The sequence below is a fragment of the Mastomys coucha genome, unplaced genomic scaffold, assembly GCF_008632895.1.
Source record: "Mastomys coucha isolate ucsf_1 unplaced genomic scaffold, UCSF_Mcou_1 pScaffold5, whole genome shotgun sequence".
Classification (NCBI taxonomy): Eukaryota; Metazoa; Chordata; class Mammalia; order Rodentia; family Muridae; genus Mastomys; species Mastomys coucha.
The window spans coordinates 86,569,146-86,589,789 of NW_022196911.1; the positions used below are offsets into that span (position 1 = coordinate 86,569,146).

Below are 20,644 nucleotides of genomic sequence, written 5' to 3' on the forward strand. Positions count from 1 at the left end.
AGGTCTCGCGAGATCTCGCCTAACGGGCCCCGACGGGCGGGCGTTCGTTCCGGGGGGTCATGGGAGGGCTCTGGTGTCAGAGATGGAGGTTTGTGGCTTTATGTGGCCGGGGCTGGAGTCGGCCCGGATGGTCAGGGCGGACTGTGGTGAACGCAGAGCGGGTTCTTACGCCCGGGTGGAATGGGCTCGGAGGCGCGGAGCGCGGACCGAGACGTTTCGGGACGTGGAAGCGGCCGAGCGGGGCCCGGGGTCCCGCCGCGCAGCCGCCGCGGCGGCCGAGGAGCAGCAACCCTTTCCAGCGCGCGCAGGAGGACGAATGGAGGCGGCGGAACAAGACGGTGCTCACGTACGTCGCCGCGGCCGCCGTGGGCATGCTGGGGGCCTCCTACGCCGCGGTGCCCCTCTATCGGCTCTACTGCCAGGTAGGGAGGGGCGGGGCGCGGCCCGGATCCCACCTGAGCCATCGTCACCCTGCTGGGGAGGCCGAGGTTACCCGCCCGGGGGTCGCTTCGGTTCCGGACCGGGAAGGACGTCCAGGGTCACTAAATAACCTTGCACGTGGAAGCAGGTTCTGGTAATGATGGAGCTGGTGCGGCCCCTCAAAGGGCTGCCAATACAGCCATGCTGGGAAGCACAGGGATACGGTGACACTTCCTGAATAGAGGCTAGAGAGGCTGTCGCATACCCGGAGGTTCTCAGGACACCCCACCCCCTCCCCAAATGATTTGTCCAACCTAAAATACCAGTAGTACAGTAGTACCGAGACCAGCAGAAATGGAATTAATACTCTTGCAAGTTTTCGTCAGGCTAGATTTAGCATCAGCCTAGGCTAGGGTTAGCCTTAGGTTTAAAAAAATTAAAAAACAAAACAAAACAAAACTAAAATCAAGTTCCGTGTTAAACACTGGTATTGCCAAAAGAATGCCCTGTTACTTGTAGAATCACCGAGTTTTAGAGCAAAAAATAAGGGCATACCTATAGGAAGCCATAGTATAGTCCCATTTTATGAGCAAATTAAAATGTAACTCAGGGAAACTATGATTGACTTAGTAATAGATATAGGCTTGAGCCCAGGGCATTATTTTTTTGTTTTCTACATTTTAGTTTAAACACTAAACTCGAGAAACTTCAATAACATGGCCCTAGAATATATAAGGAATCGTTATTGGAGGAGGACACACTTAAATTGCTTTTTATCCAGCCGATTTAAATTCTTTACGGAAAAAAAAAATAGTTCATCTTAAAACTGAGTCTCTTAAACAGGATCATATCCTTACCTGTTAAGTAAGGTCAAATTTATAATTTATCTTTTAGGATTAAAGTTTAATTTGACAAGATTGAGAGAAATTGAAAAAGCCAAGTAATGTAATGTGTGTAACAAGGGAAAGAAAGAGTAAATATTAATATGGTAGTTTTTTGTAGCATCTTCCTTTAGCCCCAACTATGGTTTTGTTTTGTTTTGTTTTGTTTTTCTGGTGTAAGAAAGGTAAATTATCTGCAGTCAGAATTCTGGCGACCTCAAGCAGCAGTACACCTTGGACGTGACACCACCTCCACAGCCAATAAGGAAGTAATGGCAATGAGGAAAAGCCAGGCACACATCAGTCTTCTGGTACTTAGGAGTAGTTGGCTGGGGATCCAGTCAGGCACCCATTAACATGGGATGAAAGATAAGTAAGCTGTGTGTATGCAGAGTTACAGCTCAGAGGCAGAAAAACATTAAGCCTCCAACATGGGGAAACATTCATGATTCCCTAGGAAAGCAGAGTATAAAAACAAAGTTATGAACTATAAAGCCCATGGTACAGAAAAGTGTACACAGGAACATGGAAAAGTAGATATTTTGTGTTTAAGTTGAAATGACCAAACTTGTATAAACTTTTTTAAAAAGTGAATAATAGTTTGTGTAAAATATACTAGCAGTGAAAGGGACTGTGTTTAATGAAAGTTACACTTGAAAATATTTGCTGTCCTTTCAGAGAGTAATAGTTTGTCTTCAGACTTTAAAAGTAGGAATCATTTTAACAAATGCTGGCAAACTGTTGACATAGTTTTGGGAATGGTCAGGGATAGCATACGGTTTGGCTCCGAGTAAAACATCCAGTCGTTTTTCAAATTTTACTTTTATGCAGTAAATATGTGAAGATCTAAAACCTGCTGTTTACCATATTCAGTGTCTTGTTCTAGACTACTGGACTTGGAGGATCAGCAGTGGCTGGGCACTCATCAGACCAGATCGAAAACATGGTGCCTGTTAAGGATCGGATCATTAAGGTCACCTTTAATGCTGACGTCCATGCCAGTCTGCAGTGGAACTTCAGACCTCAGCAAACAGAGATATATGTGAGTGACTGTTGCACCTGTTTAAGGTCATTTGAAAATGCTAGGACACCCCACGAATAAAAACATTCAATAATTGTGGAATATAATTCATGAAATGTAGTTATTCAATTAATGTTTGGAAATGTCTACTTTTTAAAAGTGCTTTCCCTTTGAATGTAACTTTAACATTAGAGGTTTTTGTGACAGAGTCTCAATGTGTAGCCCAACCTGGCCTGAAACTCATATGGTCCTGCCTCAACTTAGCTTTGCTTGCTATTTTTCTTTATTTCTCCATGCATTAACCCTTGTTTTAAATAAAAGTTTTATTCAGTTTTATTCTGATTGTAAATTTATTGTAATTAGATTTAAAGTCAGTTCAACATTGATATTCCCTTAAAGAAATTCACCTATGGCATTAAGGTCTATGTGAATTAGAGGTATAGGGGCATTTAGTTTGTATGGTGCTGGCCATACAAACTTTTAACTTTTAATAACTTGGAACAGTCATGTGTTTATAATCATGATTAAAAGCTGATTGAATCCCTTGGTCATTAATGTTGAGTTTATAGCAGTACCTGGTCATGTTATATAGCTTTCTGACTTTTACTCTGGTATATAAGAAAAATGTGGAGAATCAATTAATAATAAAAATTTACTAGTTTACCAGAAGTGTTTCTATCCTTCAAAAAGACAAAAGGTGTAATTTGGGGGGTAGGAGAAAGTACTGAGGTCTGAACCAAGGGTCTTTTAAGTGCTAGGCAAACACTTGGCATCCCCACTTACAGAAGTACTTAGATGTGTGGTAATTATTTCTTTTCTTTTTTTTTCTGATTTTTGAGACAGGGTTTCTCTGTATAGCCCTGGCTGTCCTGGAACTCACTCTGTAGACCAGGTTGGCCTCAAACTCAGAAATAAGCCTGCCTCTGCCTCCCAAGTGCTGGATTAAAGGTGTGCGCCACCACTGCCCTGCTGAGGAGGTAATTATTTCAATGGTAACAGAAATAACTATACTATTATTATATCTAAATGCTTCAAAATCTTTACTAATTGCAGTTCTGGGAGGATTTGAAGTAAGATTTGCATGTTGGAGATGACTCACAAAACTTAATTTCAAATATTATCAACAAACCTTTATAAATCATAGTGCTTGTCCAATTTAGTGAAATCACCTAGTTTTCATTAAAATTTTGTAGGTTATAGTTTTGGATAATGGTTCAAATTGTGTGGCAGTAAACGGGGTGATGGTGTATTAGTATAGGTGACAGGATGTCCAATGGAAACTTTATAGCCTTGGTTACCACTGTTTTTTGTTTGTTTTTAATTTTTCAAATTATTAACTACTTAACAGATTTTGTTCAGTTGGTTGTATATCTATGGCACACAGAATTAAGGTAAGTTTAACGTTGACGTCCTTTAAAAGATTCGGCAATCATGACATTCAGCTTTAACTATCATAAAGTATTTGGACTTGAGCTGTGGTTGCTTGGTTTGTCCTTGGACACATGGTAATTAATTTGTAGGTTATTGCTTGAAGAATGACAGACAACCAACAGGGATATTCATAACTATGATTCTTTATTGACATAAACAAATATAATCTGAAACTAAGATTGGCTTGCTGTAATATTCACAGTATATTGAGTTAGGTATTATGGTCTAATGAATAGGCAAATAATATGACTTAATTTAGCAGGAGGAAAGAATGGCATTGGAGTTAATGTGTGTTTATTAAAACAGGTGGTACCAGGAGAGACTGCACTGGCATTTTATAAAGCTAAGAATCCTACTGACAAACCAGTAATTGGAATTTCTACATATAATGTTGTACCGTTTGAAGCTGGACAATATTTCAATAAAATACAGGTAAACTGAATATAATCTTTATGATAAATGTTTGAGAAACTGCTTAATATGCATTAAATGCTTTTAGTTTCTAAAAATTCTTTTCTGGCTGGGTGTTGTAGTTCATGTCTGTAATCCTAGTACTCAGAAGACTGAGATGGGAGCAGGGCTGTGAGGTAGAGGCCAGCTGGATATGTAATTGATTCTAGGCCAACCGAGGCTACAGTGTTAGGTCCTGATTCATAAAAAACAAAACAAAAGCATCAATTAGTACTTATTTTGTCTAAATATAAAGTCTTTTTATTTTAACCCTTCATTGCCTAGACAGTGTTTGCTCCTTTTGTTTGTTTTGAGACAGGGTGTGTAATCCTGACTCTCCTGAGACTGCTATGTAGACCAAGGCTGACTGGTGGGATCAAAGGGCTGTACCACTGCATCTGACTACTATATTTGTAACCCTTAAAGCAAAACTCAGTCTTGGATGAAAAGATGCTATTATCCTATAATCGCACTTAAGGGTAGGAAATGAATATTGCTTTAAGTAATAGAGTAGGCCAGCTATTCACCAAGTTTCTTTTATAATTTGTAGTGCTTCTGTTTTGAAGAACAAAGGCTTAATCCACAAGAAGAAGTAGATATGCCAGTGTTTTTCTACATTGATCCTGAATTTGCAGAAGATCCAAGAATGGTGAATGTTGATCTCATCACTCTTTCTTACACATTTTTTGAAGCAAAGGAAGGGCACAAGTTGCCAGTTCCAGGCTATAATTGAAGTAGCTCCCAAGACCTGCTTCAGATTTGTGATTTTTGGAAAATCATGTATTGTGCTTTCTCAGAAGAGAAATATCCTATAGTAGTGTATTTTGAAACCTTGTATTTTAAATGGTTTTACTTTTCTTTCCTTGTAACTTCATTTATCCCACTTAAGACTGAAAGAACAAGTTCAAAACTCAGTCTGCCATGAAAAGATGCTGCTATCCTGCGATGGTGCTTAAGGGCAGAAACAACCACTGCTGTGTATTAAGTAATATGAATGTTGTTCATATTCCAAGCCTGAAGAATATGTGACTGCACACAGTATCACAAGTGTGACTATTAAAAACTATATCATCGGCCAGGGAGATGAATCAGTGGGTTAAAGTGTTTGCCACATAGGCCTGACAACTTGAGTTCTGGTTCCCACACCAGCTTTAAAAGAGTGAATGTAGTAGCTCACATCTGCAATCCTAGGGTTCATACAGTGAGATAGGAGGTTGAGCCAGGAGGATCATCTTGCCTGTATATGCATGCTCTGGCTGCCCATACACAGGTACAAACTGCTTTAATAGTTCAGTCTAATTCCTCTTGAAGTATTAGCCCTTTATATCTATAATAATGTATCTGAAAACTTTGAAAAAGAAACTACACAACTGTTTTAGTTCATAGGCATGCTGGCTGCTATTTCCTTCAGTATAAACTGATACCATTTAAATTTTTTTAAATTTATCTATCTAATATGTAGGAAAGCTGAATGGCACCCATGCTGCAGCAGACAATGGGCAAGCTGTGGGAACAGCTTCCTCTTACTGTGAGGGTCTCAGGAATCAGACAGGTAGCACGTTCCTTCACCTGATGAGCTTTGTTTGGCTCAACCGACAGTTAAAAACTCAGTGTGGAAGAGGAGTCGCCTGCTCCCAAGTTTGCTTCTTAGTTCAAGTGTAGCTTTTTTGTTAAGCTTGAAGACTGTTTTTTTCAGAGTACTGACTAGATAATCATTTGGAAATGATGGTATCATGGTTTAACAGAAGAATTACACCTGCTAGTCTCAGCTAGCATTTACCACCGTAATTCCAAGTTCACTAAAGTTATCATGTAAGGGTGAAACTGTGAAAACTTACTGACATAAAAGCGCATTAAACTAGAAGACAAAACAAAAACAACACAACTCTGACAAATTAATAGTAATTTAATTTTATGTAAATGATGCACTGTCCGTTTTCCAGTAGTCTTTGTTTCAAATCCAAATGTAAAGTATAATAAAAGGCAAGAATGTTTAACATTATAAAGAACTACACCTAAGGCCACCTGATGCCTTGATGTCTTGCCCTTCTCAGGCACTTGAAATATAATTAAACAAGTCTTTCAAGCAATTCTAAACCAAAATGTTATTTATAAACAAGTACAAACTGAATTCTACATTCAGATTCAGTTAAATAAAGGCACACATTTTCTTCCTTTCCCCATCTGTTTACAATGTTTTATAGTAGGATGATCGATCTTAAAGTACCCCTATCTTAGATCTGTCATTTGTACTGGTGGCATTGCCTGCAGAACACAAGAGTCCACAGTTTAACCAGTTGGCCTAGTACTAGGCAGTTTTCCTCACAAGCAGATTTTCCTGAAATTTCAAGCCATTGTCAGGAACAGCAGTGTTGGCCACAAAGTGTTAACTCTTCTGTTGAAGCTTCCAGCAGAGAAATGGTCCACTGAGGCTTCCCTGTTGGCAGGTCTTGTCTTTCAGGCCTCAGTTTAGAGAGCTGGCCCTTTGTGATGCTCAGCTGCTCATGAATCTGAAATAAAAAGAAGATCTTAGCCAATCTGCCCTTCCTGAACCTCTAGAAGACCACAGTTAATCAGAAAGGCTGGAATGTACTTCCCCCATGGTTGCAGATGAGAAGGGAATAAAAAGAGAATGGGTCAGTGGAGATCAGGTGTCCAGTAGTGTATGAATAGGGTAACGGGTACAGTAGCACTAATGATGGCTTCTGTTGTCCAGCTAGCTGGTGTTTACTACCCACCAGAGCCATAAGAGCTGCATTAAAATGACAAGGAATTTCTACCAATTATCTGGTTTGTTAACACTGATAACTTATATACCCAAAACCAACTTTTGAATTTCCATGCCTCATTTCTAGATAAGAGCACGGAGATTATATTTCATTAGTAAGCACTGGTCATCACTAAGTAATTCAGAGTGACTTGGTATTTTACTAAAGCAAGTGTCAGACTTAATGTGATCCTTATAGAATTGTATATAAAATTGTGATAATTCCACTGAAATTATATGAAAGTTAAGTTGAATAAGCTGGTGTCTTTCACCTCAGCAGTCACTATGACTTTGAGCTCCTTTCTGGTGGTAAGCATCAATTTCTTCATAAACAGCTCTGAAAAAAAGCCACCAACGCAGAAGAATTTCACATTAGTTTCAAAGTACTATATTACCATCACTAGAACTAAAAATACAGGCTCTTGGGGGGCGGTCAGGCAATCATAAGTGATTTAAAACAGATCTTTAACCTTGAGCTTATTCTAACATAAAACATTGAATGTTAGAGTCTTTGCTATGTCTTTTCAAACCCAATTTATTTTTACTTTTGATTTAAAGGAAAACTGTGACTCAAATTTGAGCAGTTTTATTTTTTTACTTCAAAGATAAAGCTCTGAGTTTTAAAATATTTAAGAAATGTTAAGTCTGCCTTATTTAACATTGTCTTATAGTCTAAACGTGAGAGAAACCTGTAGCTTGTATTGGTCATCTTTGTACCTTTAATAAATTATAATTTTCATGATTTATTCCAGCCTTTTCTATGTATCTTTATATCTCAAAAATATCTGTACAAAGATAAGATTCTTATGTAGAATGGTAGCAAAACAGCTGGGGATGTCTCCAAAATAACAATAGCACTATGAAACAAACCAAAGTTAACTTCATCAATTTTACAATATTTCTACAAATTGTAGCCTTACTTTCCATACAATAATTTTACCCTCCTTAAACTACTCTTCTCTGTCTCTCAGAAAAAGCTCATGTCTTAAGGTGCCCATCTTATATGGAAACTTCACTTCCTTTTTCGGTCTCTCCAGTTTCTTCTCAAACAGCTCTTCAGCAAATGCCCTCTTTTTCCAAAAAGGCCAACTTCTTCTATCCTGAGTTCTAATCCTCAGAAGCTCCAGGTTTTATACCAGTGCAGTCTCATCCCATAGCTACTAGACTACCTCAATGATCTTCTGGCTCCCAAGCCACACCCATCTTTTTACATTTGCATTCTTTAACATTAAAATGTGGTTTCTGTCTCCACTAAAATGGCTTTTATTAAAATCACATTTCCATGTAACTTAATGTAACATTGAGTCTTTGGTTTTTGACCTGTTTGTACTATGGAGCGTTCATCATACCATCCACAAGTTTCCACGTCTGGCACTAGATCCCCATTACTTTCTTCATTCTCTGTGTTGGCATTTCCAGCTCATTGAATGTGCTAAAGCTTTCTACTGGGTTTCTATTCAAGTCCTTTTGTAGACTTGGCAACAACTAGCAATGTTGCCTCCTCTGACTGCCCTCTGGCCTTCATTTATGTTAGTTACTCCTGTTACATCCACTCTAGTCACTGTACCCTTTACTATTGACATGAATGACAGATGCATATTTGCCTGCGAGTTTAACTTCTGTCTCCACATTATATTTAATGTTTATAACAACAGAGAGCTTGTCTTGCTCAAAGACACTGCCTTCAATATACAGAAAATGTCCAACAGAATTACATGTATTCTGGAGATAAATACATGTCCCATTGGAACAAAAGGAAAATTCTTGCCCTGGGATTCCTGACCAAGTGATGTGAAAACCCCAGAACTTCTAAGAATCTATGCTTCTCCTTAAGTTCCTGAATTTAATCAGACCTTCAGTGGACCTGAGGTTCTAAGTCTCCAGAAAGCAAGAACCACAGTGGTAAAGAATTGAGGGTTTTACTTCTCCAGCTTGCTTACTGACCATCTATCTCACCTGAGGTACCTAGACATGTCATACCTAATTAAAACTGTTAATCTGAATATCCTCAGGAACCTGACATAGCTTGTTAAGTACCAGTTTCTCTAACTACTAATATGTTCAGTGATATAGCAACTTTTATCAAGCATTACTTAGGGAAATTTCATCATCCTGAGTTAGGAAAAGTGTTACGTATACATGCCTATAATCCCAGCACTCAGGGCAGGAAAGTCCTGAGTCCATTAAGGTTTGCTAATAAATGTTGCCAAAATGGCTGTCTAAGGGCCTAAATAAGGGTGCAGTATCTAATGCTTATATGTGCCAGGCCATTGGCAGTCATGGGTCAAGTGGGCTACGGTGAACTATAGAATATGTACAAGAGAAAGATATTCCTCACTAATGCCACCTTTGCTAGAATATAAAAATGTAGGCCTGTTTCTACAATATCCCAAAGCTTGAGAAGTACTGACTATTTTGGTTATATTATTTTTAAATTACTGGTAATTAATTTTTTTAAATGTACATTTTCAATTCTGCATAGATCAAACAAAATACAACTGGGACCAGGTTCTAGGTTGCCAGTTTCTGAATAGTGATTTCCAAAAACTTGTTTTGAGCATTTTTTTATGGGTGTCAGGCCATGGAGGGAGCAATAATATGATATGGAGCTGGAGAGATGGCTCAGCAGTTAAGAACACTGGCTGCTTTTCAGAGGACCTGGGATCAATGCCCAGCACCTACATAGAGGTTTACAGCGGTCTTTAACAACAGTTCCACGGAATCTGATACCCTCTTTCTTGCCACCGCAGGTACAGGTACAGATGTGTGCAGACATGTACACATAAAATAATAAAGCCCTCTAATGTGCTTACTGTCTATCTCAAATACAGCTTGGCAAAGGGGGTGAGGATGCTAAGAGAATTTTCATCTTAGTTTTGGTCAAGGTCTTGCCATGTAGCCTACACTGGTCTCGCTTGTGGCCCTCCTGCTTCTCTCTCCTCTGCTTAAGTATGAGTCCTTTATGGCTATTGCTGGCTGTAAAACAGTTTTAACATTAATATTCACTTTTAGTGATATTTTTGCCATGCAGGTTGAACACAAAAAGTTCTTTTACATGCCTTTTGATTCAGTTCTGGGTTTTAAAATGTGGCATTAACATGCTGTCAATGAATAGTGCCCCCCTCAAGTTAAAGACACATTTGCCACCAATCTATACAGAATGTTGGTTCCAGTTAGTTCTTAATGTGCATCCCTAGCATTTTGATTTCTCAGAGAGCAATAAGGCCATTAAGAACAATGGCCACCATAAAAGCGAATAAATCTTTTTAATAAGGTAATCAATTTCTACCAAGAGCTAAACAAAGTTAAATGAATGTCCAAGCTCAGTTAGCTGTGTCATCAAAGGGAATCACAACAAAACATAACTTAATAATGTTATAAATGACTTACTCTGTAGTAGGAGCTAAGGGATCAAACTCCATTACCTCGTAGTAATTGGGTGGCGGAAGATCACTGTTTTTTATCACTTTAGACGGAGAAAAAAAGACTCATAAGTACACATTGTGCTTATAAAGAGTGTGCAAGATTCATATCTATTATAACTACTGAATATTTAATTTAGATTTTAAGTATATGATTCTAACAAATACAACCAAAACAGACTGTTTAAATGCTACTAAGTTCCACGGGTCTCCATATAAAATGTTTTCCAAGCCTCAACTAAAATTTTATTTATTTTAGTGTGAACCTAGTACCACACTCAGTTCACAAGTATTTTTATAATCTTATGTGAGTCAAAAGGGTGCCATCCCTGAGTTTTATTACATGCAGCTTCAATGTACAATGTGCTCTCCACATTTCTTCCCTATTTTTAGGTCATAATTTATGGCAGATTCCAGCATTCTCACAAATGTATTTGATGCAAAGTGTAAGGTCTTGCGTACCTGGATGATTGTTTGGCAAGGGTGGCAGCCTCTGGTTCGATGGTGCTGCTGCAGCAGTGTGTAGGGTAACTGGCTGTAGTAATACTGAATTGGAGTGTTCCAGAAACTTGAAGAAAGTATAACACATGTTCAGGCATACATTCCACAGTAAGCACTTTTCTTACTTAGATTTCCTGGCTTCCAAATGGCACTGTGCCAAGAACTGTACACACTCAACTGAGTGAGAACCAGCATTTTTACTACTTTCATTTTAAAGCAGTAACTATACTTGTAAAATGGACTACTTTTCTGCATGGTTTCATGCTCGTTATGTTCCATTTCCCACATAAAATGTAAAATGTATTTAAAAACACTTTTTAAGGAAGAATTGGAATTAGGTGGCTCAGTCTAGTTTCCGTTTCCCTCTAAATGTAAAATCTCAGCCTTGAACAGGAATGAAATTCAGTTTACAAGTAGGAATGTAGTGATGCTATCAGAGCAAAACCAATAAAGATAAATGTCTTCTTGATCTAGGTTTAGCTATCACACCCAAATAAAGATAGAACCTGAGGGGCTGAGTGAGGAAGATGATAAACTCGAGGCGCATCCCATCTACATAGCAAGACCCTGTCTCAAATCAAAAACATGTTTTGTAATTTCCTCCTTTATCCTACAAATATGTACTGGGCATCTACTTATTAGTTGCCAGGAACTAGTAAGATTAGAAATGAAACAGACAAGAAATAGGAATGAGTGTCCAGTGGCCTGTTCGGTGGTGAGAGAGCAAGATATGGAAGGAGAGAGGCTAAGGTAGCAAGCATGGGATTCTGCTCTGACAGCCTGGGAATGAATGCCTTGTCACTGGCGACCATCAGTCAAAGTGCTGACTGATTATTAGAGAGCACAGATTTCTAGGCTGTAAAGTCAGGAAGGCTATCATGGCTGATGCAGAGCGAGGCAGGAGAGGTTAGGAGTGATACAGGGGAGGTTGTGGACAGGGTAATGTTGTCATCCCAAGCTTTTACAGAATAAATCAGAGAGGAAGACAAGAAGGTGGGATTTGAGGAGCATGGCTGGAGATTGCTTGGGGTTGAGTCTGAGATCATCGTGGGCAGGATGAGATGGGAGGGGCCTGCAGAAAATCTTTGGGAGGCAAAAGCTTAACACAAGCCTGGAGAGGTCATTACAGGATTCACTGTATGATCGCTTAAGCTGGGGCGTGAAAGTGGAGAGATGTGGATAGTTAGCGTATTTTAAAGCGGAAGGGAAAACGGTGGGATCAATGATATTTACCAGGCTTTAAGCACCTCACAGTGTTTAGTCAGGTATGGAATCTGTTAGTTACTGGGAAGAAAAGAAGCGGAGGAAATGCAAACTTGATAGGACTTCTGGGTTCAGGGAGCAGGGTCTAAGCTGGAGATAAAATTTCGTTGATTGTCAAATCTTGGTTATATTAAAGCAAGAACAAAGGCTAGGCCCAGTAATGCATGCCTTTAATCCCACTGTAAAGACATGAGGCTGAGGAGTTTGTGGTTCACTTCAGGTAAAGGAGACCCCGTCTCCAAGGAGAAAGAGGGGGAAAACAAAGGGTCCTAAAGGAATGAAGGTAAATAAGACAGAGAGGGAAGTCTGTTCTGCGAGAGAAGAAAGGACCCGGTGAAGAAATGAAAAGAAGTGAGGGCTATGTTAGAGTTATGTGCACAAAAGTGGAAGTGCTGGCTAAGACTAGGACAGAAATTAGGCACAAGTGTGACGACATGAGAGACACTTGCCCTTCGAAGGGGTTTACAGAGGGGGAGATGAACAGCTTCGAAGTCTATGAAAATACAATGTTGAACTCTATTTCTTTTCTTAACCGTGCAGGAGATCAAACTTAGGGCCTACGTATACTAGACAGGCGCTGTACCACTGAGCTATATATATTCCGAGCACAGAAACTATGAAATCATCATCTTTAACCAGCTCATCTAAGAGAAATAAAATAAAATTTGTCTCTCTTCAAGAGACCAAGGTTACCAACAATTGCTCTGCCAGTCAACTGTGAAGGTATGCGGAGTAAAACCTCCTAAGAATCCATTAACATTGCTTTTGGTCATCATCATCTGCTGACTAGGCGAACTTTAGCAAAAGGGCTTTGTTACTCACATTATCATATGTGTGACTTGAGGCGAGGTTTTGGCTGGTCCTCTGGGGAAACCTAGGATAGTGTGATAACACAGCACGATTACCCTTCAGCGAGAACACAAATGCAAAAAGTAAGAGGATGGTTTTCCTGGTCTGAAAAGAAGGCCAGTGAAACGCCGCAAAATGGCGCCCCATTTCACACTCACAAAATGATAACCCGTATTGCCATCTGATCTGAGTGCCTTCCAGGTCAGATCATGAAACTCAACATCAAAGACAAGAAACGCATCGGCCCGAGGCAGTAGCGGATCTGTGGCCCTGGAATGTGCACAGTCTATCAGTGCAAACACAGACTTCACTTTCCATCCATAGCTAACACCCATTACAGCTTGAACAATGAGAAGCTGTGCCGAGCAAAAGTTAGAGGAGACGGGAGAGTTCTCATTCTGGAAAAATGGAGTGGAAAGTCATTTTTTTTTATCCCATTCCTTTTACAGAATGCCACGATAAAAGCTGGAAACAAAACAAAACAAAAAATCAGAAGCTAGTCAGGAATGTGAAAATGGCTAACTGGGAAAGATGACCAATGTATGTTCCAGCGAACTATTGTTGAATTTACACCCCCCTCCTTTTTTTGTATTCTATAGGCTTGAATGCAACCTGCTAATCCTAGATACAAGCATAAGGAATACAGCACTGGGGAAAAAAAAAGCATCTATTTGCATACAGCAAGCAAAAAAGACTCCCCTAGCTGCCTCTAACCCACCTTTACATTCCAAACATAGCCAAGTCCACAGTGGCTCCAGAGGCAACATGGACTGATAGGAGATTAAACTCTCTAATGAGGGAAACTTCCTCTCCAATGGACAGACCTATGACTTCAACAGCATGGGGATGGGGGTAGTTTGAGGGGGGAGGGGTGGTGTTTCTTTCTCTGCTACCATCCTTCTGGAGAAGGCTAGGCCAAGGGTGGATGACCCGGTGAGTAGATGAGCAGAGAGACCAGAGAAAAGGAACACCAGAGACACCACAAAGGTGAGAGACTTCAGGAAAACATTCTTGTAAGGTTGTTATGAAGTCCTAGGATTGGCCCGTAAATGATCACGAATCCAGTCTTCATCATGATGTCCACAGATTGAGATACAAATGCAAACTGCTACTAGACTTCGGGTTGACTTCAAGGTGGCACATGGTGGGACAGATCTGACATGCACAGCAAGGCTTTGAAAATTCAGCTGACTTTCGATCCCCATACACAGAGGCAGGCTGAGACTGTAAAGTGAATCTAACCAAGTTCTTTGCTTACTAAAATCAAAGTATCAACATTATCGATGACATTTTACCAAACCCAAGCATATACTAATAAAAATCAAAAATGCTGAAGATAAAATTCAAAATGACTAGGCATATAAAGAACCAGAAAAAAACTAATGTACTAAGAGGACAGCCAACAGAAATGAATATCTAGAGGCCACGGATGCTGGAGTTACTCCCAAGGAGATTTTAAAGCAGCTATTGTAGTGCAAATATTCCAAGAATCAAGCACTCAGTAATACTTTTAAAGATGGAGGAAAAAAAAAAAGTATCAGCTAACAAGCATACAGAAAGCATACAGAAGTGAATTTTATAAAAATGAAAATTAGTAACCAATTCAGAATCAGTTTCATTATGAACAGCTGGTGAACTTGAACATACATCATAGACATGCTCAGCTTTGAACGAGAGTGAAAGAAACTAACTAGCCAGCCCTAAAACACTTAGGCGATGGTACAGAGCCAACAACTGTTGGCAGAGTCCCAGCAGGAAAGCAGACTGTGTGTAGCACTGAAACTAAATATGAATAAGCAAGCCCCCAAAAGTAGTTTGGTGAAAGATATAAACTCATAGAATCCAGAGGGCTCATGTAGTGAATTGAATGTTATCCATCCTCTCTCAAAGCATGTCCAAGTCCTAAAGCCTGGAACCTGTGTTGTCTTCTTCACAAAAGAGGTCTCCATGCATGGTTAGGGCTTTTCACCTAGCTGGATGATGGGATTGGGCTTCAAGTCCATGGGCAGTGATCTTAGAAAAAGTGAGCAAGATTTTTGTTGCACCTAAGAGTGGCCCAAAGGGCAGAGGCAGAAATTGGAATGGCCCATAAACCAACAAAGCCAAGGAATACCAACCAAGTCACGGAAAGGAGGAAGCGCCAGAGGGCAGTTACTGAGAAATGCTAGACTGACTGAGAGCCAGATATCTTGCTTGCATAACTATGAGATAATAACCTGTGGTTTTAAACCACCTAGTTTGTGGGAATTTGTAATGGCAACTGTAGGCAACTAAAGTACTCAGCCAGCCCTACACAAATATGTCCAAAGAAATCATACCCACACATCACAAACTGCTCAAAATTAACAAAGAGAAAACAAAACAAAACCTTAAGGTAGGGCTCATTATCTACAAAGAATTAACTGTTAGACACAATGTTTTTGTTTTTTGAAGCCACTGGTTTGTAATTCTCCTGGGATGAGGAGAAAACTAAGATTTGTGCCACTGAGTCAGAACTTGTGTGGAGGCTGACTATGTGATATGTGTCCCGTGTTTTCAAGTTCGCTATGTGACATTAACAGTCATTCTAAGCACACTAGAGTATGATCTGACGGATTAGACATAAACACCAGTAGCTAAGATTTGGTTCCTTTAGACACTTTCATGGAGGCATTTGCTACAAGGCAAATTTTTCTGTATTACTCACACATTCTCATGTTACCCAGCAAGCTTAGCAGGATGACAGGAAAGCAGCTAATGCCTATCTCTTATGTAAGACTTCAGGTCCAAAGGATAGACATTGTCACTGGTCCCTTATAAAGTTACCAGATTTTGTGAGTGTGTCTATTTGGCAGCCAACGAATTCCTATCAAACACATCAACTCTGGCCAATCTGAGAGGTGAAAACAATATAATAGGGTGCCAGACAGGATGGTTCATGACCATAATTCCTGCAAGTAGGAGATGGAGGTAAGAAGATTGCTATGAATTTATGGTTAGCCTCAGCTATCTAGTGAGTTCTGGGTTAGCTTGGCTATAGAGTGACTCACTCTAAAAGAAAAAATAAATAAATAAAACCAACCAGCCAACCAAACAATCTTGGTGTTTTATCATTCTCTGAGAAATCTGAAAAGCATTGCATATGTTTATAAGCCACTGATATTTCTTTATGGGCCACTGGTATTTCGGATTTGGTGACCTTGCTAATTACTATGTGCATTTTGGAAAGTTCTATCTCTAAGTCTCAGTCTCCACTTCTGTACGAAGGGAGTACTACTAATCAAACAAAATAAAACAAAACTTTTGCAAATTATTATCTAAACTCAACAAAGCTACAGAGCACTGTTATATATAGGCATGTCATGAAGTTAGTGTGGTCCTTACCCTTGCCAAAATCATTCCTCATCCTCCTTGGTCACTGTATTTCCCATAACTGACTACTATGAACAAAATCAGAGAAAGAGGCATACTGAAAGCTTATTATGGGGTGGCTTAAGTGCCACATCAGGAATTTTACTTATATTTCATGATCTTTGTGTGACGTCTAAGAAGTATTCTTAGAGGAAAAGGATAACTCACAGTGGCTAAGAATTTCACTCTGTGCCAAACTGTTAAAGGGAAGCAAGGCTAAGATTTTGACACAGGTTTGTCTGACTATAAAGTATCTATTTTTCTGTACCACATGTTGTATGGCAGTTTCCTCTAAGATTTAAAACATCCATCTTGGAGGTAGGCTCCTTAAAGCACAGGATGGTTAAGGGGAAGTGACACAATAGGATGTTCTAAAGGGAGTTTACCATTCCATCCTGCAAGGAATTGCCTTATGCTCAGAAAGTAATCAACTCGATCACTTCAGGAAGTCCCTGAAACTGAACAGAATCACTAGGACCCGCCCTCTCCCAGCAAATCTGGGGTAAAGACTGCTGAGAGAGACACTCTCGGACAAGATGAGCTGCCTAGAAGAGGCATAGACCAGCAGAGCCAACTGGAAGAAACTGAGACTGCTAAGTCTCTTGGAAGAAACAGAAATAAGCTAAGCTGCCTAGAAGAAGTGCAGAACTGAGGTGCCTGGAAGAGAGACTTTATTCTATTGAGATGACTACAGGTTTGTACACACTGATTTCCAGATTTCTAGCTTTCATGAGCTATCACCCATGCTGACGTTGGCTTTTTGGTGATGCAGCATCTTTGAGTCATTTCTGCTCCTGTAAATTACCCCTCAGCCATATTCCTTTAAGTAATCCCAATAAAACTCATGGTTCACCCATGGTGGCATTTATACTTTGGTCTGTTGTAGGTTCCCTATCTAGGGTGAGTAGATGCTTGGTCACGTCTACTCAGAAACAATGTCACACAACACCATGTCTTCTTACATAAGTAACCAGAATGCCACGGCTTTAAGTTCTCTGGCATTACTGATAGACTTACAAGGTTTGTACTTCTGTATCTTCTGATGCTAGTAAATCCATCTCTGGCTGAAGACTGGGATACAAGTTGTTTCTTATAACAGGACTCGGAGAGCTGACACCTAGGATATAAAATGCATTTGTTTGATTTTTTTAAGGCAATTTTTATCATGCTTACCATCATTATTATGCTCAATTCTCCACAGTTAAACAAAAAGTTAATTTAGATACTTCTGTCTCCATAAAATCATAGGGTTTCTTCTAAGAGAGACTAAACACCATCATTTATAGGAGACAGAAAAAGAGACAAGGGCGGACAATCTCTGCCACATAAAGAGGCTATCATAAATGGAAAATATTATGTGTGGGATATTCCAAAATCTCAAGCTCGTTCATAATGGAAAGGACTGCACATGTCTTCTAACCTAGCACAAAAGTGACCAGCTACAATTTCTACAGAGCTTTACCTCTAAGCTCTTAAATTCCCATAATATTAAGACACTGACAGAGAATAATTATCTTCTGTTGCCCAAAATCCAAAACAAGAACCCATGAGAACTCGCCAACGCAAGTAGTTCCACAAATCTCACTGGCTTACATAAGCAAGCCACCAATACTTCAGAAATGGAGAAGGCTGCACGAAACCACAAATTCAATACTGAATACTCTAGCTGTGGAGACACCAAAATGCAAGAGAGAACCAAATTATGGTTTGGCTGAAGTCAAATTGTAGATATTTTTTTTCATTATGCTTATTTTGTTGCATAAGGAGACTTGTTGGAAATAAGGACAGATGATACCAAAAGTTAGGTAAGGCTACTCGAAGCCTACAGTGCATTCTGCAAATACTATTTCATTCCAAACCACTGCTTCTCTTCAGAAAATAGGAAAGGCTCAAAAGTTACTGGCAGATCTAGCCCACCAACTAGCTTTCCTCGCGGCTTCCCATTTAACTACCACGTGCTCTTGCCTCAAATTCTAGAATTCCCCTCTTTGCATAAATTAGTCCCTTATTTGATACTGTGGTACAGCGGAGAATTCTAACAATTAACAGTTGATGTTCAGAAGAGATTTACCTAACAGCTAGCAGGGAATGAAACTTCTTACAAGTCAGGTAGATTCCACTGAGGTCAGTGGGATGAGTTCCAAAACCCTCCCCAACACACTGCACTCGTTTGCTGGACCTAGCCCAACCACGCTGCAGGCCCGTGATTCTGTCTCCTGATAATAGTTCTCTGATAGACTGACTTCTGTCCTTCTCAGGAAGTGTTCACCTAAGGAAACCAAGGAGAACTATTCCCCCATCAGCCCCCACTGCTGGTGAGAAAAGGCCCAGTTGCTTATTTACTTAGGCCTGAAAGCTGTGCGTTCACGGAGTTGAGCGCTCCCTCATTGGACGTAGGCGCTGGCGAGATGGGACTTAGGTCGAGGAGATCGCAGGAAGGAGCAGAGGGCTCGTTGTGAGTCTGAAAACAAAGCAAACAAAGCTACCACAGGGGAGAGGAAAATCATGCAGCTTACCGTGACTCACTCTACACACGTTCCTTTGCATAGTTTTCAAGGCAAACGTCAGCCACCAGGGCACCATAGCATAAAGTATATCTTCTTAAACAGAAGAGTCCTTGCTTAATTAGAGTTACGACTTAAGAGTAAACCACACCACCAAACCCCACGGCAGGTTGTCAATGAGCATTTTCTTTTAAAGAGCCGTTTTTTAGGGAATCATTGCTTCCTGCGACACGGTTAGTAAGACAGTCATTTACCTTAGGACGTTTCTAATCACTTACATTGGTGGCTTCCGTCGGGTTCCGCCTCTGTTCCAAAAGCCTTTTTTGGTTTCGAGTAAACCTGTTTAAATGAGCAACGTGCCGCTTCACTTATCACACAAAGCCGAGCATTCTTGAATACACTGATAGCAGCTACAGCGATGCTGAGCCTCAGCCTAACTCAATTCCTAGGAACTTCATTTAGTGACTCTTCCAGGGGTGCGGATATGGCTTACAGTTTGAAGATCTACATTCAGTCCCCGATATCACAAAACAGCCACCCATCCCTTTCTTATAGTTAATAGAGCCCCAACCCTTTTAGAGGAAATTGTGAGGAAATACAAACATTGAGGAAAATAAACCACTTAATAAATCCCATTTTCTAGAAATTAATTAGCGTTATTAATAATAATAATATTGCAGTATGTGTAATTTCAAAGCAGATTTTACTTATTTATTCACTTATCTATATCTCTAATTATTTACTTTGAGATGGTATTTTGTATGTAGGAAAGTCTAGACCTAAGATGATCTTGTGTGAGACTGGAATGCTAGAATTATAGGCACGGCCATGCTGTCTAGCTACATTTAAACTTAGTTGAAATTATACTTTATGCAATTCCACATCCTAATTCAATTGTGTTGTATTTTTATAGCCCCTTAGATCTCTAATGTTCAATACCTATAATAAATATTCTATCAGGATAACCAACAGCACCCTTGCCAATTCTTACTTTCAAATGTAAGATTGTTCCTTACTTTGTCATTATAAATAATTTTCATAAAATTAATCCAACAGTCACACAGATGGGCCTGATTAAACTGAATGGGTCATTTAACAAAACATACAAGTTATGAATTTAGGAAAGGTACTGGTGTGTATCCACACATGCGTGTTTACATGTATGCACATGTGTGCACGCATTCATGCACATATGTGTGTATGTGCAGGAGGGTTGATAGAACTACAAGAGGGAGAGAGCTACAAGCTAAAGGAGACAGTAACTAGGATGGGTTATATTCATGTATAAAACTGTCAGAGAATTAACATGTATTCAAGTGCATGAAAAGTTGTTTGGGTTCAGCATGCTATCCTTAAGACACTTGATCCTAAGGCGAAGGCTGCCCTTTCACACTGTTGGCTTACTCTTCCATTGCTTGCCTGCTGAGGTAAAAGAGAAGCAGTTAGGACAGTAGAGGAGTAGGTAGACTAGTGAGGCTAAAGACGTCCACATTACTCGCTACTCCCTACATGCCTGTAGGTCTGACTTCCTGAACCTCAGTGTTCCATCTGCTAAATGGGAAGAACCTTTGAGCCATTCATTACAAATGGGCTTTTAGGGGCAAAATCAGATAGCTCCATAGAGCCATACCATAAGACAGCAGATGTGGAACTGGCTTGCAAATTAAGATTTGTTTCAGAAACTTATGGTATTACCATTAGGACACATTGACTCCAAATGCCTGAATACTCTAAAAGTTTATTCT

General features: G+C 39.8%; 2 protein-coding genes across 3 annotated transcripts in view; one reads left to right on the forward strand and one right to left on the reverse strand.

The window, feature by feature from the left end:
- Positions 1-7,712, forward strand: LOC116078583 (cytochrome c oxidase assembly protein COX11, mitochondrial). The gene is made up of 4 exons (XM_031353901.1): positions 1-422; positions 2,188-2,343; positions 4,060-4,185; positions 4,754-7,712. Exons 1-4 carry the CDS (start codon positions 60-62, stop codon positions 4,934-4,936), a joined length of 828 nt encoding a protein of 275 aa, XP_031209761.1. The 5' UTR covers positions 1-59; the 3' UTR covers positions 4,937-7,712.
- Tom1l1 (target of myb1 like 1 membrane trafficking protein) overlaps positions 6,094-20,644 on the reverse strand; it is a 56,140-nt gene continuing 41,589 nt past the window's right edge. Inside the window, exons 9-16 of one of the 2 annotated variants that reach the window (XM_031353899.1) lie at positions 19,178-19,238; positions 18,739-18,856; positions 17,413-17,512; positions 12,979-13,030; positions 10,855-10,960; positions 10,361-10,436; positions 7,243-7,307; positions 6,094-6,713 (exon numbers count right to left, since the gene is read on the reverse strand). In XM_031353899.1, the coding sequence (XP_031209759.1) occupies positions 7,244-7,307; positions 10,361-10,436; positions 10,855-10,960; positions 12,979-13,030; positions 17,413-17,512; positions 18,739-18,856; positions 19,178-19,238 (577 nt within the window). In that variant the 3' untranslated portion in view covers positions 6,094-6,713; position 7,243. The remainder of the gene's footprint in view (positions 6,714-7,242; positions 7,308-10,360; positions 10,437-10,854; positions 10,961-12,978; positions 13,031-17,412; positions 17,513-18,738; positions 18,857-19,177; positions 19,239-20,644) is intronic. The other variant, XM_031353900.1, reaches the window with a different exon arrangement.

What these genes read in the sequence shown, in the direction of transcription:
- LOC116078583 (XM_031353901.1), top strand. Translation starts at nt 60, where the DNA reads ATGGGAGGGCTCTGGTGTCAGAGATGGAGGTTTGTGGCTTTATGTGGC. An exon ending in TCTATCGGCTCTACTGCCAG is followed by an intron (nt 423 to 2,187) that starts GTAGGGAGGGGC and finishes GTCTTGTTCTAG; the next exon opens with ACTACTGGACTTGGAGGATC. An exon ending in AATATTTCAATAAAATACAG is followed by an intron (nt 4,186 to 4,753) that starts GTAAACTGAATA and finishes TATAATTTGTAG; the next exon opens with TGCTTCTGTTTTGAAGAACA.